At 39.9% G+C, this 18853-nt stretch overlaps 1 protein-coding gene across 32 annotated transcripts in view; it reads right to left on the bottom strand.

Moving 5' to 3' along the window:
• Positions 1-18853, bottom strand: part of Nrxn1 (neurexin 1) — a 1084885-nt gene that overhangs the window by 427544 nt on the left and 638488 nt on the right. For 2 of the 32 annotated variants that reach the window (XM_051156107.1, XM_051156187.1), the window contains exon 1: positions 552-1597. The exons of 28 other annotated variants lie outside the window; for them this stretch is intronic. In XM_051156107.1, the coding sequence (XP_051012064.1) occupies positions 552-798 (247 nt within the window). In that variant the 5' untranslated portion in view covers positions 799-1597. Of the gene's footprint in view, positions 1-551; positions 1598-18853 lie in introns of those variants that run through there. 2 more of the 32 variants (XM_051156260.1, XM_051156339.1) reach the window with 1 other exon arrangement.

Below are 18853 nucleotides of genomic sequence, written 5' to 3'. Positions count from 1 at the left end.
GGCAAGAGGGACTGGCCTCCTGTTGAGCGAGTCCCTAGTCCCGGGATCTCCTTCCTGTCACGGCAGTCTGGGAGCGCTTCAGAGGGATGCACAGATTCGAACGTTCACTGCTCTGGCCAGGGAAGATGGTCTGGAGGTGGGGCAGCACTGCACAGACAAAAGGTTCTGCAGAGCCCTACTCTCTCCGCTAGGTCCCTCTGTGAAGCACGGCGCCCCATCTGGCCACTGAGTGACCTTCTGGCGAGTGACGCCCCCTTCCAGCGGGGCCAAGCTCCCAGACCAGGCTGGTCCTTTATTAGATGCCCACATCTCCCAGCACCTCAGCAAGGCACGCCCCTCCCACCCTTCACCACAAACACCCGCGATGCTTTCACCCATCCCCTTCTATTGTCTTCAAAGAGATAAGTGGCTCCCAACAAGCACACCTAAATGCACCTCCCTTTTCTCTGGCTCCCATTTCTTAGAGCCTAAAAGGCCAAGACGCGAGCAAGTGCAGGGTTGAAGAGGGGGACCAAGGGATAACCCGCAAGAACTTGGCATTGCAGACCCACCGTGTCCGCCTCGTAAGGATGCTGGTGACCTGTAGATTGCAATAGGCACTGAATGATGCTTGCTGCTGCCATGGAAATGGTGGATGTGGTGCGCTCCCAAACTGGACGCCCCCCAGGCCACTCCTAGGAGGCCGCTGAGGGTGAGCGGGACTATCCAGAGCAGGGCCAGGCGCCCCCCTGCGCTGCCGCCACTGCCGCCCCCGGGCGATCCCAGCTCGGCGCTACACCGGAGCATCCTCTGGTACATGGCGGGGCGCCCGCCAAGGGGCAGCCGCCGCGGGAGGCAAAGTTTGGGGCAAAAGAAGAGGAGAGGAAGCCGGGGATCCGGCCGCTCGCGGTGGGCTGCGGGGCCGGCCGCCTCACCGCGCCAGGGCACCCATCCTCTCCCTCCTTCGGACAGTCTTCTCGAGGTCCTGGAGTCTGCCGTGCCCTGCAACCCAAACAATCCGAAACATAGCCGAGGCGTATGCAGCTGGCGGGGTACTTGTCCGGAAAGGCAACCCCGGAGAACAGCAAGCGCAGAGAGAGTGGCTGCTCCCAGGTTTGCAGAGCTCCAGGTTCTCCCGAGATACTCCCCAAGAGTTTCGGGTGAGAGTGTGTGCCGGGGGGGTGGGGAGCCGGAAAATTGTTTAAAGCTCCTCCCGGAGGGTCCTCACTTCTACATGACAGCCATCCACCGGGAATCCACTAGGTAAATCCGTTTAGCATTGTGCCTGGGGAATGGGGAGGCCACTTCGCTGGTCCAGCCTCCTTTCAAGACAGAAGCAGATCCCATGGACGCGAGGTACCCCTTCCCTCCATTCAGCCCCAGCCAGATCTCCGGCTCGCGCCAGCCTCCCCCGGGCAGCGCGCAGAGCAGCGGCGCGCATCGCCTGCTCCAGAGGCAATCTCCAAGTCCGCCGCCTCCTGACACTTACGCCCGGCGAAGGGTTCAGAGGGAAGAGGGCACCCTTGTGAAGACAGCGGGCATCGAACTGGGGAAAGCGAGCAGAGGAATAGCAGGAGCAGATGAAGGGGCGGAAGAGGAGAAAAATATAAAAAGAAGAAAGAAAGACAATTAAAAAGAAAAAAAATTAAAAGAACTGAAAAACCACACACGCTGGTGAAGCTAGGGGCTCTATGCAAATCTGCAGTCTCCAAACAGCAAATCACCGAAGCTCGGATGCAATGCAGAGGACGAGCCTATGTAACGAGGGAGGCTGGTCTAGCTTCCCGCAAAAATCACCCGCTTTGCCTCTCCCTGGCATTCTCCACACATCACAGGGACACGTGGACGCCGATGCGGGAAACACCTAAAAATCAACGCTCCCGCTCCCTTCTAAGCCAGGTGATCCCTCTGTCTGAATCACCCGTGCAAAAGGCACGGTCCCCTGCCCCTCTTCATAAAAGTAACCAGTGTCTTCAGAGCTCTTAAATGAGACGGAAACTGGCTCTTCTTATTGGACCAAACTTGTTCTATCAGGTGTTCAAATCCAAACTGCTAAAAAAGGGCTTGAGATCATCTACTCGCCGTCAGTTCCGATGATTTGCTTACTGCGTGCATTATTTATAACAAAGAATCCTCCTTCCCACTACACCATCGTGCCTCAAGGGAGCCAGTGGAAGTCTGGGGGACTGAAAGTCTCAGAAGCCATCAGCATGAGCAGCTGAGGAAGAGGCAGAATAAGGAAACACGGAATTGAAGAGGGAGAGACGAGAAACAGTGTGGTATGAAGCAATTGTCTTTCAGTCAATAAATTGGTATATCCAAGAATTCCCTAAATATCTAGGTGCCAAGCTGTGATCTCTCATCTTCTAATGGTGGGTTCTTATCCTGTTTCATAGGAGGAATAACATCAGAGTCCAAAATTCTAAGACCTAATGTGAAGAAGAAGAAGAAGAAGAAGAAGAAGAAGAAGAAGAAGAAGAAGAAGAAGAAGAAGAAGAAGAAGAAGAAGAAAAAGAAGAAGAAGAAGAAAGAAGAAAGGATATTTATGTGAAACAAGGCGTCTTTCCTGGAAGCATTGTGTCTCCAAAAGAAGACCAGAAAAGGAAAAGAATCTGCCTTTCACACTAGAAATCTAGCAGTACATGTGACCAGACAGGCAGCACCCCCTTAAGATTAAGATCGGGAGCGATGATTGAAGTGTCACACAGTTTTCTAACAGATGATAAGGGCAATAATGTCCCCCCGGCTTGATAGTCAGTCGTGCCGTTATTTCTGTTGAAAGCCCACATCACAATGACTCTGAACACACACTTCCCTGGGCTCTTCAGTGCCTGTACATATGCAGGAGCAAAAATAAGCACCTGTGGTTTTACTAAATAATAATAATAATAATAATAATAATAATAATAATAATAATAATAATAATAATAACAATAATAATAATAATGTATATTTTGATGTCATATAATATAAATTATTACTATATTGAGACAAAATGTAATAAAGTGTTGCCTGGGCTTGAGCTCCGGCCCCTCTTGTCCCCTCTTCGCAAGTATTGGGATTATAGGAGTATGCTGCCTTACTTGATCTGAACTCTTATACCTTTGACAGTCGGTTATATGAGTCAAAACAGAAACAATACTAGGGGTACCAAATAAAACATGTGGCAATCCATAATCACTCTTTTTTCTCCCTCAAAATGTATTTCATTTACTATTTTCATTACTGAAAATAGAATGCTTCAGTACTTCATTACTCTATGTAAATACATTGTTTCTCAACTTCCCATAGGGGCTCAAATACCAACAAGACACAATCTGCATTTCCTACTGTGTGCTTCTTATGTCCTTGTCTCTTGGAGCTTTTATTTTATTTTATTTCCTCTTTATTTTGCTGTGCTTTGTTAAGTATGTGCTTGAATTCACAAGAAGAGTCATCTTGATATTTATTATATAAAATACAGCTCCAAAAGAATGAATGAAATCATCCTCAAAGTATGGATTTAAGACAACAGGTCCAGGGGTGGGGAGAATGGATCTGTGGGTCTTGCTGTGAAATCCAACAACTAGAGTTGGGATCACCAGAACCCGCATATAATAAGACACAGCAATCCAAGCATCTGTGATCCCAGTGTGCCCCTAGAGACATGGGGGAGGGGCGGTGGCAGGAGACTCTCCCAAAGCAGGAGCACCAGCTGAATTAGCTCACCCAGCAACACAAAGAACTTGTCTCAAACAAGGTTCAAAGAGGGCAGACACGCACACGTTGCCCTGTGATCTTCACACACAAGCAGTGGCTAGCCCACCCCCAACCCACCCCCACACCCATACCCATTAACAGCATACACACATAGGGATTGCTGGTTACAGGCCCGTATTCCAAATCTGACACTTCAGTGTCTGCATGGAAAGAGGAGCGAAGACTGGTTTGGATGACAAATGGGTGGTGGCTTCTTGGCAACAACATTCCCTGGTTATGTCACATTGGTTTCTTGGCCTCTCACTGAGGCATCACACTTTATTCATAAAACAATCACCCCCTTATCTTCTCTTCTAACAATCCAACTAGGCAGAAAAGCTATAATGCACTTTAATATTAGAGTGCTTTAAAACAAAGCATCAAATTCTCCATGCATTTGAGGCAGATACGTTTCCTGTACAGGTATAAGCTGCATGTGCTGATTAATGTGCCGGTACCTCACATCCTTTCTATCTGAAAGAAATGTAGTGTATTTTCTCCAGTACCCCATAGATGGTGTAATTTGTCTTTTTCTTTTCGACTAGATCCCAGAAAGGGACAGGAGCTAAGTCTTCCTTTGCACTCCCTCTAGTGCCCAGCATATGTGAAACATAAGGTAGTCTCAAATACACTAAGTTCCCAATATTTTTTGTACTTACGGCCCATAACCATGGCCATGGTTATGGTCACCATGAACAGAGAAGCAGCAAATACTGAATCATTTCTTCCAGAACAAAATACCAGGCGAGGTTCTTCTGAACCCCAGTAACATCATTCTGAGTCACTAGTTAACAAATAGCCTTATTTTGTATGTTTCTATTTAAAGGCACTACTTAATATACATTGGCCATTAATGAACATTGAACTCTGGACCCGAATGAAGCTTTTGTAAGACATGCCTTTAGTCTGTCAAGGACATTGAGCCTGTATGCATTTTAGTGATTGGACTGGGCATTATTTTCAAATATTAAAATGACTTTATAAAGCATAAAGGTGTCAGTAAACCACTCGAGAGGTGAGTCAGAAGCAGCAGAATCATGCTGCTTGAGGATAGTCTGAGCTGCACACAGGCACTGTCTCAGGAAAAAAAAAATCAGAAATCAAAATCAGTCAGTCGAACCAAAACAAAAATGCAAGAGAGGTGTAAAAAAAAAAAAAAATCGACATTAAATAAACTGCAATCTGAACAGTTTCTTGTGGGCAGAAGCATGAAGGCACAGCCTCACCTTGTTCAAATTGAACTTTGAACCCCTTTTGGGGACTGAAATTTTTCCCCATTCTCTGCAGGTCCACTAATGATTATTAAAGGGTCAGATGTTAATTTGGAGTGACACAGTCTAGTGAAAGGGGCTGGGGAATCTTTCTGTATGAATAAACAAGATTGACTGTGTCTCTTATTCTCTTGATTGCTAGGAAAGGATGAGGGTAGCAATTTTAGAAAGTGACTTGTGTAAGTTAAAGCACATACAAGAGAATCAATGCGGAAGATTCCTATGAATTTTCCAAAGGGTATTCGATGAAGAAAAATTTTCCTCCTGCCTTACATTGTGAGGGCCTTGGGAGATAAAGGCAGGGTTAGGGAAAGGATAAGCTGGAAATCTTAGTTTTATGGGGGTCTCAGGAGCTTAAGAAGGAGTATTTATGGCTGTCTTGATGGAGAAGATTGTAGCTATTGTCTTCCAGGCAGATGTCTAGGGCACCTTTGCAATACTTAGGAGGTACAGGAGTGGACACTGTGCTGCTGCAGCCGCGGCAGTGTTTGTTATAAATGGTAGTAATTTTGTGAAACAAGAAGCACTTCTCTGCCCAGATGGTGGGCAAAAGTCTTCTGGACAGACACATGCCTATTTTGGATGAGGCAAGTTAAGCTTCATTCTTATAGTTTGATCCGTGCCTCTTCAGATGACTAGACTAGGCAGACAGTCTGAGACTTGTGCTCTCTAAAGAAAACTGAGGCATGTCTGACAAGCTGTTTTTAATGGTTCAAAAACTTGACTGCCGGATTTAATTTTTTAGGATGTGTAGGTGATATTAAATGTATGTTAGTGTTACTCTGTATTTCACAAAGTCAGTGACTTTATTTTATGCTTTCTTATCTTAGCCATAGCCTTAGAAGCCAGTGATAGTTGCTGTAAGTCTTCAGCCATCACCATCTCTGGTCATAATGGAGCTTTGCTTATGAGATTGAATGCTCTTTCCTGTTTAAAAAAGATTAATACACGAGAAGTTCAAGTATTGAGGGTTGGTGCAGTGGGGGTTAGGAACTGGTTATTATTGTTTCAATTATTAATGGAGTCTCCAAAATGTCTTATATACACGTTTTATTCTATTGCAATTAAAACATCTTAAGTCATCTAGACCTTATCATGTGTAATGATGTCAAAATAATATGAAGAACCCACAACTTTTCTGTAGTTGGCATGGGTCTGAGGTGTGCTTGTGTTAGCCACTTCATTCTGGGAGGTGAAAAGCTGGACAAACATTGTCACTGAAACACTGTTATATCCTATTTGAACAAGAGCATTTTTTGTTTTGGCAACCCACTTTTGGGCATGCTTGTAAAAACAAGCAAGCAAACAAAAACACACTAGAACCTCCTAAAGCTCCCAAAAAGGGCTATATAATTTCATGCCTGCTTATTAATAATATCTGTGTCTATTGTATTCACTATGACCCATTTTGGGATCTTGGGAGGAACAGTTAGCTCTCACCTGCCCGTAACAACTTTAGCCAAGTACAACCCAAGGCACCAAGCAGCTGTGCTTGTTAAATTATCCCAAGCTAACTTAGGCAACTATTTACAAGGACCAGCAATGTGAGCAGCCTAAGGTGGACAACAGTGTTCAGAAGTGGAGTGGAGGTAGGCTATTCCGGGAGGAAGGAGGGAAGGAAAGGAAATGGGTGGGGAGAATGAGTAGAGGGAAGAATGTGGAAAGAAATGGGAGTAGGACTGGCTATTTCAAGTTACTTTCTAGTATCCCAAAGTCACTCTTTCTGTTGCCAAGCAGACATTTCTACCTTTTCATGGTTTTCTTAAGCTTAATTGGAAATCCTTATAGCTCAGTATTAAGCTTTTTAAACAGGAAAGAAGACATTAAAAGTGGCAGAGGGGAAGTATATTAAAACCCACAGGCAGCACTAATCTTTTAAAAATTAAAATGAGGAGAATGTCAGTCTTGCATTTTGCATTTATGCTGATGTCATCATAGAGACAAACAGACCCCATATTTCTTTCTAGCTATACTCAGAACTGAAGAGAAATATGGAAGGATCTATAAACAAAACACTGTCTTTAAGAATTTTAAAGGTAAACTCCTGATCCTATTCCCTCTCTGTGTGCTGTTAGGTCTTGAAGGCTATTCTGAGACTGATCAGTGTAGAAGAGTAAAGGCACTGAGAGAGAAAGAGAGGAAAGACACATTCAACAGTTAAAAAGCACCCTTGGAAATATACTCTAATTCCTTTATTGTTTTGTTTTTAAATGGTAAAATCATAGCAGAATAGTCATTTTATGTATGATATATATATATATATATATATATATATATATATATATTTAGAACTTTATTTTCATCCCCAAACAGCCAACACCCAGTCACAGATGCAGACTGGTAAATACAATCACACTATCTAATACTTAGAGTCTACTCAGAAATATAAATCAGGGAGAGTGGTGTGAACTCAACATGAGCCAACATGACACTCAATTCACTCACACTAAATTAAAGTGGATGTTCAATTGACTGCAGTGAAGCCAAGGTTACTTATATTTAGGACTGGGATATTTTATGATCTGTATGTTTCCTTTGTCCTATTTAGTAAAACTGTAATTTATGATGGCCTAAATAAAAGTCAGTGCCTAAGTATCATGGTTACTCTCTTTAAATATTACAGGTATCCGCATGGGTACCAACCATTCAAGTCACTGTCATAATTTATTTTGTCTATTTTTTCATCAAGCTTGGATTGTTGATAAACTACTTTATAACCCATGTTTTTCCAAGGCAAATTTGTTCATCTGTTAGTTGGAAAGCATGGAGCTGGGCGCCAGAGTTTGAGTTTGACACTCTGTCATTATTAATGTGACACCAGGTGTCATCTTTCTCAGTTTATTTATCTGCAGAATGATTATCATACTGCATTTAATATAACTGGAACATGCTTTAAGACATATTAAACACTTTATTCATGTATGCACATTTTAGCCAGATACTGGAAACATAAACATAAAGAGCTGTGGTGGGGTTTTTAATTTAACAATATTTTAATCTCTCTTTACCCTGTTAAGCTTACTTATTTCACAATTAATTTCTTAGTTTGGCTTCCCTAAATCTACCATCCTCAAGTTATAGTGTCCAGGGCAAACACTATAAGATGTGTTATTTTGTAGGCTTCGAGTCAGAGGTTCCTTTGATTTAGGCCTCCTTACACTTTGGAGGACCCTGGTACTATGCATTGCTAACAAGGTCCTATGTGACTCTGGAACTCCTGGGTTAAGGGAGCAAGACTTTGGTTCACTCCTCTGTCTGAATGCTGCCAGTGCCATAGGCTTTATTAGTGAATATACAGAGTGATTTTTCAATAAGTTAAATAGCAATAGTCTCATCTCCACTTGGCTGCCTCAGAAACTACAGACATGTTATTGTACTCTAAGCATGTACATGATGGTGTTGGCACCACTTGTCCACAGGAAAGCATTTTTGAAGACTTAGAGAGGCTATCATCTTCATCTCACAACATTAGAATGTAAACCCTCTTTATTCTAGTTGACAAATAAATCTATTCTCCTACTCTTTGCATCTGAGCTCTTCTTTGGTTACTGTGCTAGTGGCCTCTACTAACTTAGTAGCAGTGTGGCTTTAGTCAGGCTATTTAAACACAGCTTCCTCATCTGGGAAAGATGCTAATAATTGCAGGGTCACTGTTTGGACTAAGGGACGTCATACATTTCAAACAGGATATCACCTGTTACATGAATGTACAAACTGATGTTATTGCTGATGAATATCCTGAGTTATTTTTTTCCTTCCTTTATAAGAAGAAAATCAATCGTGATAATACTTGTTTTCAAAGGAAGCCTAAAATGGCTACTGTTCCAACTAGCCATGCACTACAACAAAAACAAGTAGAACATCTTTCCCAGGTGCTGGCTTGTGAGGCTTCCTGTCTGGCCAGCATCAGCTACAGGGAAGACCAGTGCCATACACTGACAAGCTGGCACCTGTCTGAGTACATCACAGAACACAGCCCATCATGGTCATGCGTCTGTGCACAGAAAGTAACATGAGCTTGTTCAGAATAGAATCAGATTAGGACAATTATAAGCCAAGGTAGTGTGATATACAACTAAAGCAGAAATCATGCCTGTACCCCGTGTTTAATTTCCTGAGCATCTAAGTGCTTAGATCATGTGCCAGCTTACTGTGTCTTTGCAAATCTATATTCTGAAACCTACACCACCATTTGCATGCAGTGAAAGGAATGAAATCATGCAATTTGGATAGGATCTTAAATAGCTGTATTTGGGATCTATAATTTTGACCCGCCATACAATTCCGTAGTTATTAGATTAGGTGTATATTAGGTTACAAATTTGTCACAGTGATATTTTGCTGTTAGCACTATAGCTCAGCATGCACAGCCATGCCACTACAAAGATCTCCTTCACTGCAGGCAAAGCTCAAGGTTCATAGCATGTATGTAAGCCTCAAAGTGGGGCTCTGCACAGCCTCTCTGGTCTTGATCAGGTCAGCTTCTGCTGTTTTCTCTGCAGATGTGTTCTCCACCTCCAGGGGTGCCTACTCTAAACATGGTGGGATGTTTGTTTGTCTGGTTGTTATTGGTTTGTTTTGCCACTACCTATCCTATTCCCCCCAGAGAAAAAGAAAAACAAAACAACTCTTTTCTCGTTTTACCTTTCTAATATTCAATTTATTCTTCAATCAAAAACTTTTTATCGTTCCCTTTAGGATGTTTGTTTTGTTTTGTTTTCTTAAGACAGCGTTTCTCTGTGTAGCCTTCACCACTGTCCTGGAACTCCCTCTGTAGACCAGGCTGCCCTCAAACTCAGAAATCCACCTGGAGTGCATGCGCCACCATTGCCTGTCTTTTGCCAAATATTTTGAACATATTTCTCTGTTTGAATTTACCTTCTTCATGACTGTAATGTCAAAAATAACTCCACAAATACTCAAGACAAGTACTACTGTGTTCAAACTCCAGCTATGCTGAGTATATGAGGTTGCAAAGTTACTTCTAGCTCTATGTTTTAGAGTTTCAACGGCCCCAAACAAACAGAGAAATACCTTCCTCCATTTACTCAGCCACTCCTTGGTTAACTCTTCCTTTTGTTTCTACCCAATAAGAAAGTGAGGCAGAATTTTAATTGGTGTGCCAAGCTAACTGATTATAAGGAATAATAAAATTCGTTATCATGTTTTCCACTCATGGTATAAGTGCATGTCATTTGTCCTCTTAAGTCATGAAAAACAAAACACCATCAGGTTAAGCTGCCTACTGACTTTGAAAAAAAAAAAGTTTGTAGCTAATTTCTGAATCTTTGGTGTATGGTTTTATAGTAGGAATGTTGCTGGCATCATCATGGTAACCATTTAAATATACTCAAAAACTAAGCTTAGCATCAGATATATATGTACTGTGAGACAATGAGCAAACAGTAGCTGCAGGAGTGGGGAAATGGCACAGCTCAAGTGTCCTGCAGTATCGATTTCAGCATGAGGGGTACATGTTCCAAAATATTAATTCCTAAGAGATAGGGGATGCTGTGTTTTTTTAATAACACACATATGATCTCTGAAGCAATTTTAAAAACCATTAATCTATTTTTTCTGTAACTGTCTTCCTTTTCCGTTTGTGAAAGAATTGCTTTCCCTCCCATTTTCTCTGTTCTGTTGCTGTGATGATTCCCCTAGAGAACCGTGTGTTTAGCCTGACAGGTGTTAGTAGATCCAGAGGTTTACGAATTGTTCCTGGTTGCACCGAGGTACAGTAGAAGCATAGTGCTGCAAAAGTAATGAACTTACCTTATTGCATTTCAAGCAAAATAAGCCACACAGTAAGTGGAATTAATTTGCTAATGTCTTCCTAATGAAGCTTTCATAAGACATATGTTGCAGTTTTCAATATCTAACAGAAGATAGTATTAAAACAAAGCAATAACTAATGATTCTCTAAATATATGTCTGATAATTGTCTCATAGAATGTTTAGAAAAGCACTTTAACGTCAGATTATTTTAGACACCTTGTCACAGAGATACAATGAACTTTTTGAGATATGAGTTCTGTAAAAATCTGAGTGGATGAAGTAAATGTCTTTTTCTCTGTTTCTCTTCAGCAGTTAAAACTAGGTGCGGTTTAGGTAGTGGTGGTGTTTTGAGTTTCTAAGACAGTATCTTAGACATCATAGGCTGGTGACCTTGAAATCACTATGTTGGTGACGCTGTACTTGAACTCCCGACCCTCCTCTCCTCCCTCCACCTCCCCCAGTGCTAGGATTACTTACAGTCTTCCTCCACAGCATCCAGCCTGTGGCATTCACTTTTTTGCAGTTCCTTCATTTTCTTAACTCATACCCAACTACTTGTCTTCCAGTTTGTTGAAGCGATGGAGAAACATAAGCTTTCTGTACACTGTAAAGCTTCATTTATTAATGAAATTTAGAGAAAATGTAAGTGCTTTAATCCAATTCACTGTGTTTTACATTAGAAGCAATGGTACCTAGCAGAGCGAGTATTAGTTTAAGTAGAGAGTGAACTGAATAGTTTAATGGTAAAAGGAAGATCAATACAAATAAAGGCAATCAACATCCTTTCATATTAGCAATATTTTGATTGAAATTTGTCAAAGACAAAAGTCAAAACATTTCATAGAAAGCCCTGCCTCTTTCAGAAAATCATCAGCTGTGGAACATGTGCTACCCCTTTGTAGCCAGGATTTACCACAGAACAAGGAAGAGCCATGAGTAAGGTGCATCCTCCTGGTGCCACACTGCATCCTCTTAACTTCTCACTTCAGTTTTCCTTGCAAATTCTCCTCTGCTTCTTTATAATCACAGCTCCCCATGAGACTGGAAGGTCTTATCACTCATACATTTTACTATTATAATTTAAATTTACCTATTCAACTATTAGTCACTACCACACGTAGAAAAAAGAAAACACAGTAATAGAACAGGAAGGGTGGGTCCTTCTTCATCAGCAGTGGCAGCCAAGAACAGTGTGAAAGCAATGGATCATGGAAAAAAGCAATTTTCTCCCTGAGGGATTAGACACTATTCTCTTTTGACCTGTTAAGTCAAAGTTTTAGCTACTTTTCCTTACAAGTAAAACTGACTTTCTTCAATACACACAAATATTATCTAGAGAAAATGCAAAAGACCCTACACACAAATATTTCTCAACCAATCAATAGAAGAGACAAAAAATAAAATGAGTAAGTAGCCTTCTTTATGTTGTAAGTTTTTATATAGCACGGGGAAGATTAAACTGCTAAACAAGCCAGCGATAATTAACTGAATAGGAACAAATTTGTTAGGATCCACAAGACTTTTTCTTCTTTTTCTTTCGGGAAAAATACAGGTGATTTTTATTTTGAAGCTGCTCATCTATGCTAGCATTACACACTTGAAAGCTATGTAAATTTTGGCAAATGTTTATTTTACCTCTGAGTTGAAAACAATATTAACTACTGCCCTTGCTCGGCACTAAATTCATATTTGAGGAAATGTGTAGCAGAAAACTGAACTCAATAGCACCATGTGAAAATCATAATCATTTTAAAAGTGCATTTCTATTCATGGAGGAGCCACGCATCTCTTAAATAATGAAGCCAGTGTGTAATCACATGTACAAAATATGGGGAAAGAAAATCAAAAGCTGACTTTCACACTGTGTCTTGTTACTGTTCACTGCATACGAGAGTCATGCTTAAGAAATTTGTATGTTGTCAATGGTAAAGCTCTCATGTCATGTACTTACTAACAAAAATCTTCAGAGCTAAATCCAAGTGCTGTGACAAACCTTGTAAGTTATTTCCTCTGATACCTTAGTTTCTGTTTTACCTGGCTTCAGTCCTACTTTTCAAAATTACAACTCATACCTGTGCATGCAGACAGTGATTAGTGGATAAAGCTAGCCTAGCTGGTATTTTGATTGTTTCACTTGTCAAAATGCTGACACTATTAAGTCAGCTTCATATTAAACTTCCTATAGAAACATTAAAGACCAGACAACAATTATATTCATATCACAGACATTCCCTGCTTTACATACCACTAGAGATTGCTTGTGAAAACCAAAGAAAATAAGTACCACAGTAGCCAAATTTAAAGGCTGTGGTCTAACTGCCAAACAGAATGAAAACCATCCATTGCAGTGTAACAAACTTAGATGATCAAAACTGCCTAAAATAGTGAAGACATTAAGGATGGCTGAAAAAAAGTGGAATTGTAAAGATGATTTTACTTTTACCTAGTGAAAATCCTTTATTCCAACAAGTAATAATAAAAGGTTAGTTTGAACCCACTGGGTTTCTAGGACTGGAGATAAAACAAAACAGAAACAACAAATCAATAGTGGGCTTGATGATACATCAGAGTGAAAAGTTTGTTGAGATCACTGAGGCCATTTTTTTTCTTTTCAAATGTTAAGAATGATATGATTGTGAATGAGACCCAATGACACTTACTAGGTAGCATTTGCTTCAAAACACAATTATTAGGGGAAGGAAAGTGCCAGTTTCTGAAACAACTCTGCTGTGCTTTCCTAGAGCACACTATCACGTGAGAAAAGCTCTGTGACTCCGTAGCTCTAATTTTGCATTCAACATCTACATTTCCTTCTTCCTGGAAAGGAGCAACATTTCAGTGCACAGTACAGCAATGCAGTCCTTTAAAATTCTTTCGTGCAACCGTATTGCCTTTATGGCCTAGCTAAAGTTGAGGGCCTGTAAATCGAACTAGTGTGTCTTTTCTTTTTTCAGTTTATTTTCTCCTAAGACATTGTAACACTTATAAAAAATGCAGTGTTATTTCCTATGGATAACACCGATCTTAGCACCATGTCCTCTAAGCCACACATTGGGGATGGAGAAGCAAGAAGTCAGGGGGAGCCTAAATATCTGATGTATTTTGACATGCTTTATTAAAGCCCCACGCCACCTATTTAGACTTCTTAAGACATTTTAGAACTAAGTGATCTGTTTAGTTGGATGTCAGAATAATGGAGTTTAGAAACTAAATACACACCTGATGAACATCATCAATTTTTGGGAAGGTGGTTTCTCATGCTGGTGAGTCAGCTCACCTATGCTCGAGGCACCCCACAGAGACATTTCTTTCTCCAGAAAACAGGTAACCTCTGCTCCAGGTTTCTCAAGCATTTTTACTCAGGCCATTAAGGACAGTAATTGGGAAATAAAGCTAACTAGGGCTCTTAAAGAGAAGAGAAAGTGCATTTGGGTAAAGAACGTTATGGACTGAAAGGGAAGAGCTTGTGTTTATCTTGCTGAACATGGCAAGAAAAAAGAAGAAGAATATTCCATTGACTGGAGAGGCAAGTTAGAACTGGAGGGTGGGGCATACTGCTCAGTCAGTAAGAACACTTATCTCTGCAATTATGAGGATGTGAGTTCAAATCCCGGCACCCTGGTAAAAAGTGGAGCATTGTAAGCAAATGCTTGTAACCCCAGCATTGTAAGGCAGAGAAGGTAGATCAGTCAAACTCCCTGGCCAGTCAGCCTAGTCCAGATGGTCACTTTCCGATTCATTGTCTCAAGCCAATAAAACAGAGACCAATGGAGGCATATATCAGACATCTTCTGAACTTCACATGCACACACATGAGTCTATGTTCTTGTAAACTTGTGTGCACCCGACACCACACACAGGACACATCACAGACCATTTGTACACAAAGTTAGAACTGTTAAAGCCATTTTCATTTGCCCTATCAACCTGGATGTTTGGAGAAACTGATGCAAGGTTATTATTAATAAACATATCTTTCTAGGTGTTATACCTAAATATGAGATATGTAGAGTATCAGACATTCATTCCTGGGCTTCTTAATTAATATTTCAAATTCTCTCCCCATATAACAACTATGCAAAGAACACATACTTGGAAGTATGATTTGTAAAAGGCCTCAGCCTTATTAGAATTAGGCTAATTCCAATGTTTCTTGATATCTGTGGAGAGGTTGTACAAACTTCTTGACTTGTAATATCTGAACTGCAGATTCAGTCTATGTGGTGCTAAAGGAACATTTTTGTCACAGCCAATGGTTTGTCCTGTGCAGGAAGTGACAAAGCACACATGTGTATATCACAGACATGCTTACTGATCAGGTATTTATCATCTATTTGGTTAATACTAATTACAAACCAAAAAATAGATACAAATCTAAAAATCCTTCACATTTAGTATTCTATCATCCTGCAAGGTTGCTATTAAGTTTAGTCTACATGTACAATTAACTGTCTATCAAAAAGGATTCAATTCCTTAAATTCTTGAGCATAACATCATGATTCAATACATACAAACAAAAAAATCTTGACTTGGGCAGGAAGAAAGCCATTATTGCATAAGATCAATAGTTATACTGGTTTCACAAAGAGTGTGTTTGCCATTGCTTCCTGTGGTCATCAAAGCCCCAGGTAAATATGTAAAGCTATACTTTTTCTTTCTTCTATGCATGCCTTGTCTGTTCACATGAAATCAAAATGTACCCTGGAAGGACCCAGAGAGCCCACATGGAAGTTAAGATGGCTAGAATGATCATAAAGCTAACAAAACACATTTCAGCTCACAGGGCATTGCCTTCATCATGCACTCATTTGCCTCAGAAAAGGAAAAATGTTACCAAGAATATTTGTAAAACCCTACATGAATGTCTGGGAAAATCAATAGCTAAGCACAGTATGAGAGAGACCCAACACCAACACTGTTAGTGTGAAATACAACCACAGGATTTTTACTGAACAGAAATGTAATAAACAGACAACAATTTCACACATGGTTTAAAAATATTTTTATGTATTCAATTCTAATGTCCAGCTCATGGAGGGAAGCACAGTTTCCCCAAGCCTTTACCTAAGATATACATGAGGTGTGGTTTGATATACTTAGAATCTTACTGGGACTGATACATTAAAAAACAGGCTGGGGAACAGATGGTGTTAAGAGACACATTCAGTCTGGAGTATCGGAGACAAAAGAAATATTGAAGGCATCTTCAAATATTTCAGGAGTTCCCACATAAAAGTATCTGCTCTTTGGTTGCCTTATAAAGATAGGAAAGAAAAATTAATCATAAGAAAAAAACCAGATTGATAAGGTAGCAGATATTTGTTCTCCATACCTGTGTGTGTTACAGAAATGGAAGGGGTAGGAATCTTGAACTAAGCTATTCCCACAAGGAAAATTCTGACTTATTTCTCTAACTGGATTTGTATCTCTATATTTCTTTGGAGTAAAAAGATAGAATTTATAAGGTGTAATAAGTCAACTTTAATAGTCAACCAAGAAAACTTAAAGTGGATTTACATTTCAGTAGTAACAAAGGTATTTAAAAGACCACCCTATGATATAATTGAGTGGCACCTTGCTAGCCTAGAAGGCTATATGCCGTATATACATATGTATGCATGCATACATACATACATGCATACATACATACATACATACATACATACATACATACATACAATATATCCCTGGCCTATGGATCCAGTGGAGTGGCTAGAGGTGGGGGTGGGACCTCAAGATGTGCTCAGGAATCTGCATTCCTATATGAGACTGGACACGGGACAATATGTTTGTGAAACATTGTGGGTATGTGGTCTGGCATGGAGAAGCTGTTCATGTATGCCTGCTATGGCTTTTAGGATCATGCTATTTTTGGTCTCTCTATATGTACTCATGTGAAAATAAGAGATGTTGGTTTGCTTAAGGCATGCTTTTTCTGCCACGAGACAGTTAATACCAAAAGGGCTGCTATCCTACACAGCAGGTCAGCATAACTTTGTGTATTGTTCTTCCTCAAGCACCAAGCTCCTCCTAAAATTATGCACAAATAATTGTTTATGCCAAGGATGAGAACAATACATGAAGAGTCATGGCGCGCTTAGGATAGTGAGTTTATGATTGGGACACAGAAAAGAGACATTGAGATGCCTCCTTTGTCTTGAGCACAAACTCAAAGGGTTAATGAAACTTCTATCAGTTCTACTTTGCTCTTGCTAACACTGATGATCACCTTCCCAATTATACTGGCATTACTGTAGAAAAACCACAGGTGAGTAACAAAAATTTCTCCTCTGACACACACAAAAAATGTCCATCTCCATTTTTCTTCCTCAAACTGAATTCACATAAATCACTTCCATTTTAACATGCACATATATGTTTGCATGTGGATGCATGTATAATTACTTCACAGGGATTAGCTTAGCAGTGACTTTTGTCAATTAAGATCAGGGTTAGTGAACTGTAAAATGGATTTGTCTGGGCACCAATGCCTTTAAATTTTCTTTTATTACAAAAGGTGTTCCTCATCTTTTACTTGTGTCTAACTCCCCCATACATCTTCCGTGCTTTTGTGTCACTGATACAAATAATCAAAAATCAAGAGCAGAAATTAAGACATGAGTAAAGGCTGCATATGGACAAAACAATACAAAATGGATCTGAGTCCCATATTATTTCGGTTTTAAGTTTTTAAAAATTGAAAAGAATTATTTTCTCAACAATTATATGTTATTAATGCCAATGCATATGTGCTCAAGGATTACTTTGAGGTTTTGTGTGTGTGTGTGTGTGTGTGTGTGTGTATGTGTGCTTTTAGACTTTTAGGATAGTATATCACTGTGTAGTTCAAGATGAAGTCCTCTGTATGATCTTCCTGCCTCCGCTTCCCAAATCCTGGTGTTACAGAATAAATACATTTGTCTTTTTTGTTGGCCATATTCTCCTGGGGATGATGCCGTATACAACAAACTCAAAGCCATCTTTGGAGGTGCTTTGTTTCATAATGTTTTGTCGGAGATTTCTTTTTTTCTCCTCTATTACCTTAAAGGTACTTTGCATTTATATTATTATTTCTTTTCTTGTGGTGTATGAGATTTCTGTCTGTGTGAACATATGTGTTTCTGCATCTATTTTCATTTCTTGTGCTTTGTCTTCTGTTTGTTTTTGCCCATTTCAGCTTGTTTGTTTTCATTTTATCTTATTTTTATTGTTTAAAATGCTTGTTTGTTTTCTAATGAGAGAGAAATAAGGGGTTTGGGTTTGGGTGGGAGGGGAGGTAGGAAGGTTCTACCTTCCTTGTGAAGGGGAATCCTAATCAGATTATATTATATTAAAAGCATCTTCTTTCAATAACAAAAATACATGGGTAGGCATTATGACTCAAAGTAACTATAGCATCTCTTCATCCTCAGAAAATTACTATCACTACATATGTATACATTAAAATATGGAAAGGTCGCTTTGTATTGAAGTTTGTTTATTATGCCTTATTATGAGTGTCATGAGGACTATAAGGTTAAGTGATCTACCCAGATTTTTGGAGTTTTTAAAATTACGTACCAAATTTCTTTTTGGGGATCTATGAAAGATTAGATATGATGGTGGAACTTCACAATTATGTGAAAATTGACTGTACATGTATACATTTTTATGGATAATGGTTCTATATTTTTTCTGAGACTAATAAAATATTCTTTAATACAATTAAAACTGATATGTCTGAAATTTTAATTTATAAAATGTTTTGTGATATGAGACATCCTAAAACTTGAAGGTCACATGAGAATAATGAGTTTCCTTGAGTTATAATTCTGATGGGAAGCCCATGATCACATGTAACCCATATCTGCAGATAGCAGATAATTCTGCACAGCTCATGTTATCCTGATTCAGAACAGCAATCCCCAGAAAGTAGTCACAGAACTATGCAACTTCTCTCTGATCTTTTATCACATTGATATAACTGCTGGCCTTTGGAGCTCAAACGGCAAAGTTTCTTTTGCGTACTAGGGTATATATCAAATATTGGCAGCCAACTAATAAAGTCTTATAAGCTTATGCTTCTCTGGTCATGTGAACCAATATTCCC

Source organism: Acomys russatus, chromosome 1 (assembly GCF_903995435.1).
Source record: "Acomys russatus chromosome 1, mAcoRus1.1, whole genome shotgun sequence".
Taxonomy (NCBI): Eukaryota; Metazoa; Chordata; class Mammalia; order Rodentia; family Muridae; genus Acomys; species Acomys russatus.
This window is presented reverse-complemented; position numbering and strand designations above follow the sequence as displayed.